The sequence below is a fragment of the Mobula birostris genome, chromosome 16, assembly GCF_030028105.1.
Source record: "Mobula birostris isolate sMobBir1 chromosome 16, sMobBir1.hap1, whole genome shotgun sequence".
NCBI classification, from domain to species: domain Eukaryota; kingdom Metazoa; phylum Chordata; class Chondrichthyes; order Myliobatiformes; family Myliobatidae; genus Mobula; species Mobula birostris.
The window spans coordinates 58,142,463-58,154,511 of NC_092385.1; the positions used below are offsets into that span (position 1 = coordinate 58,142,463).

The following is a 12,049-nucleotide window of genomic DNA, read 5'->3' on the forward strand; positions in this document are numbered from 1 at the left end:
TGATTGCAGAGAAGAACGACTTTAATTTTGAAAGGGTACATAGGCTTAGGGCATATTTGCAGGATGGTTTGAGTGCTTGCAAAGAACTGTATGATAGAAAAATGTGTGCGGCTAAGCAGTCAAGCATACTGTCATTTTTCAAGCCTTCCACATCAGCCACAGCATACGACGAACCTCGACCTTCGGCATCAAGGCAGGCCGAAGAAGAAGATGACCTGCCTGCCCTGATGCAAACAGACGACAATGAGATGACACCCCAGTGACCCACCACCATAACCTCCGGACCGTGGACTGATACATTGCTGTGAAGAATGCAGCGGTAGCTGGGACGCACCCAGCACATCTTTACAAAAAAAAAGCCGAAATAAATAAGTCTGATCTGGGCCGACATTTACCTGCTGGGTGGCACCTAATTAATTAGCTTGTTTATTTTGGCTTTTTTCTTAAAGATGTGCTGGGTGCGTCCCGGTTACTGCATGCTTTGCGGATCGGTATCGGTCCATGGCCTGGAGGTTAGGGACCACTGCACCATCCCAACCTCTGACAACTCAGCCTAACGCACCATCATCAGTGTGCTTGGTGCTGTCTTCACGATTCCAGTAAGTGATACTACACATTATTTCTACTTTATATAGGCTGTGTATTTTTATGTGTTATTTGGTATGATTTGGCAGCTTCATAGCTTAAAGGTTACTGGAGAGTGTTTCTGCCGAGAGCGCTTGCGTGAGATTTTTGCTACAGTGGACAGTGCGGCAATGATTGTAGAAAAGTATTTCTACTTTATATAGGCTGTGTATTTATCATATCATTCCTGCTTTTACTATATGTGACTGTTATTTTAGGTTTTATGTGTTAATTGGCATGATTTGGTAGGTATTTTTTGGGTCTGCAGACGCTCACAAATTTTTCCCATATAAATTAACGGTAATTGCTTCTTCACTTTACGACATTCTGACATACGAACCATTTCATAGGAATGCTCTACCTTCAGATGGTGGGGGAAACCTGTAATCACGTATGTCATTCACATACTTCTTACATGTAATACATAATGAATTCTGTAAACAAATAAAGAATGCTTAATCAAGCAATATATTAATAGATTCAAGATTCAAAGTACATTTATTATCAAAGTACGCATGCAAAATACAATGCTGAGATTCGTCCTCCTGCAGGCAGCCATGAAACAAAGAGTCAACGTGCAAGGGAAAAGAAGAACAAATTCTGCCAAGTGAACAACATATAGAATATCAAACATTAAACCAGTGGTATTCAGATTAGTTCAGTTCAACATTGTGCCACTAGCCAATGCAGACTGCGGAGCATTTCTTCGCCAAGGTGCCGCAGTCCACATCGATTCCCTGATCAAACCACTTAAAACCAGCAAAAAAAAAGAGTAACCAGAATCCAGGAACACATGCAACATGAACCTCAAAATACCCCCAAAATGAGTCCACGGCCTTGCCGATCAATCCTGGCAATATGGATTCCAAGACTCCTACACTTCCCTTTGACAGTAGCTAGCAATGGGGAGAGGAAGACCGATCAAATGCAGGCAGGCAGTGCCGAACACCTGCCTACCTTCCACTCTCGCCCTCTTCAACTTCCACCTTGCTGAACACCTCAATCAAAGAGAATCAACGGAACCGACCATGGGCTTGCAGCCTGTCTCCAGGCTGCACATTCCACTCCAAACCTCATCAAATTCCCTCGGAGACCGCTAAGTGCCATATCACTCATTCGTCCCCCAAAACACACCATCAGAATGTAAATCACAGGTTCCAAACACACACAGCTTAGTGGAAGAATCATATTTGAAAGAATAAGTAAAAGAAGAAATTTTGTGAACTGTCAGTGGGACTTTGCCATTGGTCATATTGTTCACTGTGGCAATTTGACTGTATCTATTTACAATAATACTCAAATATTACTGAAATATTAAATACACTACAGTCTCTGTAATCCTGAAGAAATTTCATTGCATAAGTTTTTTTTATTTGCCAGAAAAATAGTTTGCAATTTTTTTGTGTTTTATAATTTTATAATACAGATCCAAAAAGCAATCTAACAGGTTTATATTGCTATTTATATTTTATATGAACTCTCTCTCAACCTATTTCATACCTTTGATCTCTTTCCTTCTATTTCATTCTTTTTCATGCCATTGACTTCAACCACTTCATGTTGTAGCTAGTTCCGTTTTCCAACCACTCAATAGGTAAAAAGGTTTCTTTCGAATCCAGTTTGATTATGTGAATGTTGATGTTCGTAGTGTTTATTATACCATTAGGAGCTAGTTGAAGCTCAAGTTTGAAATCCAAAATTGATCTTGCATGTTGTAAAAGTAAATGGTTTCTGCTGACGAATATCTTGGTATAGAAAATAGAATATGTCTGAGAGTACTAAGTTCAAAATTTTGTCATTGGCAATACGGTTGTAGAAGAAAATGATATTATGCTTCCCATATGGGTATTGCTTCATGTAAACAGCCAGTAATATTTTTTAAATATTCAATGGTTTATGGTTAGTGTGCTTAACTGCTATGTACAAAGTTATAGCAGATGAAGTACAAAGAAAAAGATGTTGGAATGTGGAGCTTTGTGAACACCGAACTATCTTGAGTGTTTCTGGGCCCACACTCTGGAGGGAAATATTAACCTTTGTAGAAGTGTATCATTAACCAACCTACTTCCTGTACACTCAGGTTTCCTTATGACATACATGAAGTGGTATTCCCTGAAAATTGATATGATTCTTTAAGACATTGAGAAAACCAATAGGGTAAACAGAGAGAAACTGTGTGTCAGGAAGTTGGGATTATGGGGTAAACTCTAAAAATTAGCCAGACCTTTGAAGGGTAAAGAGTGAAATTAGGAAATATTTCAAAACGCATAGGGTGGAACACATTTAGAATTCTGCAGCAAACATAACTGGATACTGGGTCTATTGGTAATTTTCAATCTGAAATTGTTAGATTATTTTAAAATCTACTAAAGGAATATGGAAAAAGGAGTTATATTACCAATCAGCCATAGTACTGATATATATACAGTATAAACTAGAATTCCATTAGACCTTGAAGAAGGTCCATTCCATTACAGTCCTGAAGAAGTGCCTCAGCTCTAAACATCGACTGTTTGTTCATTTCCATGGACGCTGTCTGACCTGCTGAATTCCTTCTGTGTTCTGTTTGTTTTGCTTTGGATTTCCAGCTCTGCAGAATCCCTTGTGCTTTTGATTATTTTCTGTAAATGTCAGAATACTTTAATGATTTATCTTCTTCACAATCAGACTTTTGAACCAACCATTGCTTTCACATCCCTTCCCCAGTGGTATTGAATCAGAAACAGAATCAGAATAAGGTTTACTATCACTGGCTTATGTCATGAAATTTATTCTCTTGTGGCAGCAGTGCATTGCAATGCGTAATAATTTTTTTTAAACTATAAATGACAATAAGAAATGTATACACTGTAAAAACTTAAGTAAGTAGTACAAAGAGAGAACAAACCAGTTGTGAGGTAGTGTTGATGGGTTCATTGTCCATTCAGAAATCTGATGGTGGAAGGAAAGAAACTGTTCCTAAAACATTGGGAGTGTATCTTTAGGCTCCTGTATCTCCTCCTTGATGGTAGCAATGAGAAGAGGGCATGTCTTGGGTGATGGAAATCCTTAATGATGGATGCTACCTTACTGAGACATCACCTTTTTAAAGGTGCCCTTATTGCTAGGGAGGCCAGTGCCCTGACGGAGCTGGCTGAATTTACAACTTTCTGCAGCTTTTTCCGATCCTGTGCAGTGGCCCCTCCATACCAGATGTTGATGCAGCCTGTTAGAATGCTCTCCACGGTACACCTGTAGAAATTTGTGAGTCTCTGATGACATGCCAAGTTGGTCCCAGGATACGTCTTAAGAGATGTTGGCACCCATGAACTTGAAACTACTTACCCTTTACACTCTGATCCCTCAATGAGGAGTGGTGTGTGTATACTTGACTTCCCTTTCCTGAAGTCCACAGTCAAGTCCTTGGTGCTATTAACACTGAGTACATAACTGTTGTTGTGACACCGCTCCACAAGTTGATCTATCTCGCTCATATATGCCTCCTCGTCACCATCTGAAATTCTGCCAACCATGGTTGTGTCGTCAGCAAATTTATAGACGGTGCTTGAGTTGCGACTAGCCACACAGTTGTAGGAGAGAGAGAGTAGAGCACTGGGCTAAGTTCACATCCTTGAGGTGTGCCAGTGTTGATTGTTAGTGAGGAAGAGATGTTATTTCTGATCTGCAGAGACTGTGGTTTCTTGGTGAGGAAGTCTAGGATCCAGTTGCAGAGGGAGGTACAGAGGCCCAGGTTTTGGAGCTTGCTGATTAGAACTGAGGGTATGATTGTGTTGAATGCTGAACTGCAGCCTGAAGCAGGTATTGTCTATTGTCAAGGTGATCCAAGGCCAAGTAGTGAGCCAATGAGATTGCACCTGCTGTAGACCTAATGTCATGTTAGGCAAATTGTCCTTCTTTAGGCAGGAGTTGATTTTGGCCATCACCAGCCTCTCAAAGCACTTCATCACAGTAGATATGAGTGGGTGATAGTTATTGAAGCAGTTCACCCTGTTTTTCTTGGGTACTGGTGTGCTTGTTGCCCTTTTGAAGTAGGTAGGAACCTCCAACTGCAGCAGTGAGATATTGAAGACATCCTTGAACACTCCCGCCAGTTGGGTGGTACAGGTTTTCAGAGCCCTACCAGGTACACCATGAAGGCCTTGATGCCTTGCGAGGGTTCACTGTCTTGAAAGATGTTCTGATGGCGTCCGTCAGGACAGAGATCACAGGATCACCAGATACTGCAGGGATTTGCACTAGTGTAGTTTTATTCTTCTTTTCAAAGCATGCATAAAAGACATTGAACTCATCTTGGAGTGAAACATCACACCTATTCATGATGTTAAGTTTCATCTTGTAAGATGTAATGGCTTGCTAACCTTGCCAGAGCTGATGTGCATCAGATTCCACCTCCAACGTAAGTTGGAATTGTTTCTTTGCTCTTGAAATAGCCTTCCATAGGTCATATCCCGACTTCTTGTCTTGGATCACCAGACTTGAATGCCATAGATCTAGCCCTCAGTTCATCCATGGCTTTTAGTTTGAGAATATCCAGTATGTTTTGGAAGGCAAACACTCATTCACACAGGTCTTTATGAAGTTTGTGACAACTATGGTGTATTCATACAGATTTGAAGATGAGTTCCTGAGTATTGTACAGTCCACTGACTCAAAGCAGTTCTGTAAGTGCTTCTCCACTTCCCTTGACTATACCTTATTGGTCCTCACTACAGGTGTTACGAACTGTAACATTTTAGAAACAAACCAGCAGCAAGGGATTTCACGCTGAGTCAGGTTTTAATGTTAAAACCACTATCTTTATTAGTATCTACTTATAGTAACTCAACCAAGATAAAACCAAAAGTTAACAGTGTTATGTGTATATATGTGTGTAAATATAACTCCCAAACTATTGAGCTTGGGGGAACAAGGCTTAGAGTGTTGAGATGGTAAAGTAGGAAAGTTCAGTAATCCACAAAATAAATGATGGGAGAGAGATATTTGTAATCCACGTTGTAATGGAGAGAGAAAGTATGTACAAAGTATTCCACAGGCCCCACATCAGGTAAACGAAGTAATAATCACCGAAGATCTTATCTGTAGAATCCGTCCACATACGAATTATCACCAAAAGTGACCTAACGCAGGAATATCGTCTTCCACTGGTTACTACACAACATACCCAGGCAAGGGCTACACAAGTGATCCTACAAGATATCCCAAGATCCACTCCTATGGATTATACGAAGTGACACTCGCACATCCGTTATGCACTGCGTGCTGATGATCAACCCACCCTTGTGGGCATAGGAGAGTTCCAAGCCTCGGCTGCGACAAACTGAAGCTACCGGCTTCCCCAGAGTGTGTGTGTGTGTGTGTGTGTGTGTGTGTGTGTGTGTCCCTCCCCACCTTCTCCCACCCACTCTCCCTCCTCTCCCCCACTCCCTCCCCTCCCAAATCTGAAGCAAACTCCTTCAGCCTGTGACTGACGTCATAGTCCCACCTCACTCAGGCGCTTAAGGCGACAGTCCACAGTAAACGAAACCCGTGGGTTCATAACACAGGTGCTGAAGTCCTTAGTCTCTGCATATATGCCGATAGTAGAAGTACAGCCAAGTGATTGGACTTTCCATAGTGTGGCATGGTAAACATTCTTAGAGATGGTATTACAGTGGTCAAGTGTGTCGGCTTCTCTGGTTCTACAGGTGATATATTGGCAAGAGTTGTTCAGGGACGACTTCATGCTGGCCTGGTTGCAATCCCCCACAGTGATAGGGAAGGCAGTTTCATGACTGCTGATCACTGTGCTCATCTCCTCTAGATCGGTTCTGAGGTTGGCCAGAGATGGAATGTATACCACTACCAGGATGATGGTGGAAACCTCGCTTGGCAGATAAAATAGACAACACGAGATTGTTCCAGGTTGGAGACAGAACCATCACATGTGTGCATCACAATGAGTTAACTATAAAGCACACTCCGCCTCTTTTACCTTTAAAAGACTGAGCTATGTTGTCTTTGTGGGGAATGGTGAATGCATCAGGCTGCAGCACTGTCACTTAAATGCCATGTTTCAGAAAAGCAAAGTCCCTGATGTCTCTGGTCTGAGGTCTTCAATGTTCTGTTCCAGAGATTGTACATTCACCAGCAGGGTAGCAGGGAGGACTGGCTAAAGGTTCTGTGTTTCATTTGTATCTGTGGACTGGCTGGGCATCTGCACTTCCATTTTCTTAAAGGGGAAACGCACTCAAGACCTGAATCTGCAGTCTGGGATCTGCCAATATAGCGAAGTTTCAATATCAATGGATTTTGTAAACATCTTAAAACAATGTTGCTTACTGAAGTACTGATGGCTGTGTCTGTGGATATCAGCTGTAGTAGTCCTAAATGGGAATATTTGGTGATACCCATTAGAACTGCACACAAGGAATTGTCATTTATTAGTGGCAGCTTGTGTTGCACTCCTGTATTCTTAAATCTATCTCTTTTGCTTATTCTGTTGTTGTCACTTTAACATTTCTTATTGCCCTACTCCAGTTTGCACTTCAATGCTGTTTTGCAGTTGTTGTATTCATGACTTTTTATTGTTTACTCTGTGAGCTTCATGCGAGCAAAGAATTTCATTGTATCCCTGATTTTATGACTATAAACTAGTCTGTAATATGTAGCAGAACAGGAATGAGGAACTGAGTGGCAGAACAGGCTCAGCAGACTAAATAATCTACATCCATACCTGTGTTTCAATGTGGCGACTCTCTGAGCTGTCATCATTTAGAAATATATTGTTGGAGAACAACCTTCACAGTGTAACCAACCTGAAATATTTGCATCTTTTAATGCACCAACCTTACTCTACACATCTAGACTTTTATATAAAATAATATGCTTTCACTTTAGGTAAGATTTCTGTGATACAAAATTTGTTGTAGGAGTGTATTCACCGCAAGGACTTGCAAGTAACACATTCTGCAAATTAGCTGAAAATAAATAAGCCATGTTTGTTTTAGATACTTTTAGATAGTATTTAAATAGCATTCTAGGTTTCAAAATATATCAGATCTTTGCTAGACTAATTTTAAACCAAAAAAGTCTTCACCGATGAAGTTGCAAATGTTTCAGTCCAAGGAAAGAATCTTCATATGGTAATGTCTGAAATCTTATTTATAGGCCCTGGATAAGATGGAGGCTGAATGGGAAAATATCTTGTTTGATGTAATGCCATACAAAGAAACAGGAACATATATCTTGAAAAGTCCAGATGAAGCTTCTCAGTTACTGGATGATCATATTGTCATGACACAAAGCATGTCTTTCTCACCTTATAAAAAGGCTTATGAAGCAAGGATCAACAGTTGGGAAAGCAAACTGCGGATGACCCAGGTGAGATTTGCACGCATCAGTTGCCTCTTTATTAGGTACTGTACACCTGCTTGTTAATGCAAGTATCTAATCAGCCATCAATAATTCAATGCATAAAAGCATGTAGGCATGGTCAAGATGTTACTTTATTGTCGGACCAAACATCAGAATGAGAAAGAAATATGATCTAAGTGACTTTGACCATGGAATGATTGTTGATGCCAGAATATTTCAGAAACTCTTGGGATTTTCCACACAACTCTGTCTCGAGTTTACAGTGAATGGTGTGGAAAAACATAAAACATCCAGTGAGTGGCAGTTCTGTGGGTGAAAATGCCTTGTTAATGAGAGAGGTTTGAGAAGAATAGCCAGACTAGTTCAAGCAGACAGGAAAGTGATGGTAACTCAAATAACCACACATTGCAACAGCGATATGCAGAGGAACATCTCTGCATGCATAACATGGCAAACCTTGAGGTGGATGGGCTACAGCAGCAGAAGACCACAGCCAGTTCCATCCTGTATCGAATGAAGTGGCTACTGAGTGTAGGCAAATAATGCAATAAGGGTTTCTGAATCCGAACTAAATCAGCTTGTCTTGCCCAATAATCAATAGAAAAGGAAAAAAATCTTGTCCTCTATGCTATATACTATAAGTCACCATAAGTAAGAACAGATAATGTTAGACATAGTGAGCAGATCAGGAGCATCTATGTTGAGAAAGAAAGTGAGTTTACATTCCTTTCAAGAGGAACTTAATGGATCTCTACTTTCCTTAAAGACCTGCTTAACATTATAAACCACAGCTAAGACAAATAAGCAATTATACTTAGAGATGCACTTTCCATTATGTTTGTGTTACTTCAGGATGTCCTGGAAGAATGGCTGCAATGTCAGAGATCTTGGATTTACCTGGAACCTATCTTTTGCTCTGATGATATTAACAGACAACTGCCAGTGGAAAGTAAACGATATCATACTATGGAACGGCTGTGGATAACTATAATGAAAAATGCAAATGAAAATAGACAGGTACAGTTGCAATTACGCTTTTATTGCTGATAAAATGCTGATTATTTTTGATTATCTAATTTTAATATTGATTTTGTTTTCTTGCCCTAAATCAATATCATGGAGAAGCCTCCTGCTCTGATACCTTTTGCTACCTTGTTATCAAACCAGCTACATTTAGAGCAACATAGTAGCATAATGGTCAGCACAATGCTTTACAGTACAGGTGACCTGGGTTCAATTTCTGTTGCTGCCTGTAAGGAGTTTGTACGTTCTCCCTGTGACTATGTGGTTTCCTCCAGGTGCTCCGGTTTCTTTCCAGAGTCCAAAGGTGTACCAGTTAGCAGGTTAGTTGTCCCATGATTTGATTAGGCTAGGATTAAATCAGGGATTGCTGGCGCAGCACAGCTCAAAGGGCCGGAAGGGCCTATTCCACACTGTATCTCAATAAAATTTAAAAAATGAGACTGATTGGAGTGGTATTGATTATTGTCTCCTAATAAAGAAATGCTTTGCTACCTCCAGATTGCTTTATCAGTTTATCAATCTGCAAAGCTGATTAGACTTTCTTCAGCTGTGCCATCTTCTGCCAAGATATACATATCCCAATCCTGCTATGTAATTTGGCTTAATTTAATTTGAGCTTTCCACAGGCCTGTTCACATGTGCCTCTTAGCAGCTGTTCCAAGTCCACCACGTCTACTTCCATTAATTTTCTGTTTTGTGTTTTACCCTATCTCCTTCCTGTGCCAATTACCCATACCAATGCTGATCCTGCAAACTATACAGATGGTTAATTATCACAATCCTGTATGCATTTCCCTTTGGTGTACTTTTGGGTTAAGAGGAGACTGCAAGAATCTGTGAGCTTATTGTAAGAGATTGAATTGATAACTTGACCTGGATGGAAACTCAGCTAACCATGTCCCACTAAATGAAGAGTACCTTCCTGTTTATTGCTTCCACCATTTGCCTGCCAGAGAAAGAAAAACACAATGAAATGGGGATCTTTTCACCAGATCACAGCTTGGCCAAGTATCTCTATTTCTTTTGCACCAATTTCCCCCTCCCCCCCCCCCCACCGAGCTCATCAGCTCGTGCCAGTTTCCAAACTTTTCATTTTAAATCCTCACTAACTACTACCCACCCAAATGTCATGCCAACTATTTTATTAATAAGTGTTTAATTTCCTTCCCCATTACCTGCATCAATAAATTTCAATCTTGGTGATTCAGCTTCCAACTAAGCTTATTATGCTTTCACTCCTCTGAGTTTAGAGCCTTACATTATGTTTTCATTTCCCTACTCCACACCTCTCCAAGTAAGCCCTTGTTTTTCCCTTGGCTCACTACAATTATCAGGTCAATCACAGATAAAGTTTTTTCAGTTTACTTCCTTGTTATGCTGTCACCTACATCCACCCATCTTCTTCTTTTTACCCCTATTTTCTTCCATGTTCATCTGTGAAAAAGAATCTGAATATATTTACATCTACACTTTCAAATTTCTTTCATAACATTTTGGTAGCTACTTACCTGCTGGACCTTCACCTTCAAATTTGTCCCAAACCCAACTAAAATTATTGCTTTCTGACCCCTGACTCGTCTCTACAACGTAACCTTTATTTCTGTTCTGTTAGGTTCAACAGCATGTATAGGTAAGATGTCGGGTTTTGATTTTAATCAAATCTAGGAACATAATATAAACACTATTGTCTCTGCTTTCCTCTGCCTTTGTTGGAGGTTGCTGGGGCGACGTGACTCGAAAGATCAGAAGGCCTTCTCCACGCTGTATTGCTAAACAAAATTATCCTGCAATGCAAAAATAAAACCTGGGCTCTTTCATCTGCAGTCCATCTTCTTCAACCTCTTGACCCAGCCTCTTCCACCCAGAATGTGCAGGAAGCTCACTGATTTTTTTTTGTCACTAACATTAAGAGCAGCAACTGAACTATTTCTGCTGTTTCTCTATTTCCTCTTATTGTTCAGGTCAGACCTTGATGATTGTCCAGAGACCCATCTCCTTATCTACAATTACACTAAACGGTTCACTTGTTTGAGTTTTGTTCCTGGCCACCATGTAAATTGGCAAATATTTGAATTAGTTTATTATTTTCTCATGTACCAAGGTATTGTGAAAAATGTCTTGCTTACTATCCATTCAGATCATTTTAATTACAACAGTAATTTGAGATAGTGCAAGGTAAAACAATAGCAGAATGCAAAATAAACTGTTATGAGTATGGAGAAATTGCAGTACCATTAGATAATAAGGTGCAGGGTAGATTGTGAGGTCAAGAGTTCATTTCACTGTTCTAAGGTCCATTCAATAATTGACAGTGGGATAGCAGCTACCCTTGAGCCTGGTGGTATGTGGTTTCAGGCTTTTGTATCTTCTGACTGATTAGAGGGGGGAAAATGGAGTACATCCAAGGTGGGTGGGGTCTTTAATTATTTTGGCTGCTTTACTGAGGCAGAGTCCATGTTGGACTTAAGTCAAGTACTTAACATCTGAGTATATGGCGCCATTATGTGGTGACTGTTTGCGCACAGCTCTGATGGGAATCATCAAATATTCTCATTTAAGACTACTATATCTGAAATGCACAGTCACAGCCATGGATACTTCAGTGAGCAGCATCATTTTAAGACATCTTAAGTAATTATCAATACTAAAATCATTGAACTGTGGACAGCAGACCCAAGTCTTGAGTGCAATTCTTCTTTAAGAAAATGGAAGCAGGGATGGCATGCAGTCTTAGATACGCAGAGGCCTCAGACTTCCACTCCTAACTATCCTGTTCGTGAATTTACAGTCTCTGAAAAATAAGACTTCAGAGCAAGATTGCTGTACCAGAGGGACATCAGGGACTGCTGTGTACTTTGCTTCACAGAAACGTGGCTATCCCCGCCATTTCAGTTGCAATGCTGCAGCTTGTTGGCTTTATCATTCTCCGCAAAGACAGGGCAGCTCAGTCTTTTAAAGCTAGAGGAGGTGGAGTATGCTTTATGATTAATTTATCATGGTCCACAAATCTAATGGTTCTGTTTCAGTCCTGTTCATCCAACCTAGAACA

General features: G+C 40.4%; 1 protein-coding gene across 4 annotated transcripts in view; it reads left to right on the forward strand.

Moving 5' to 3' along the window:
- The window catches only part of dnah1 (dynein, axonemal, heavy chain 1), a 379,457-nt gene that overhangs the window by 111,410 nt on the left and 255,998 nt on the right, over window positions 1-12,049 (forward strand). For all 4 annotated transcript variants that reach the window (XM_072280693.1, XM_072280695.1, XM_072280697.1 and 1 more), the window contains 2 exons: window positions 7,771-7,983; window positions 8,830-8,994. In XM_072280693.1, coding sequence (XP_072136794.1) covers window positions 7,771-7,983; window positions 8,830-8,994 — 378 coding nt within the window. The remainder of the gene's footprint in view (window positions 1-7,770; window positions 7,984-8,829; window positions 8,995-12,049) is intronic.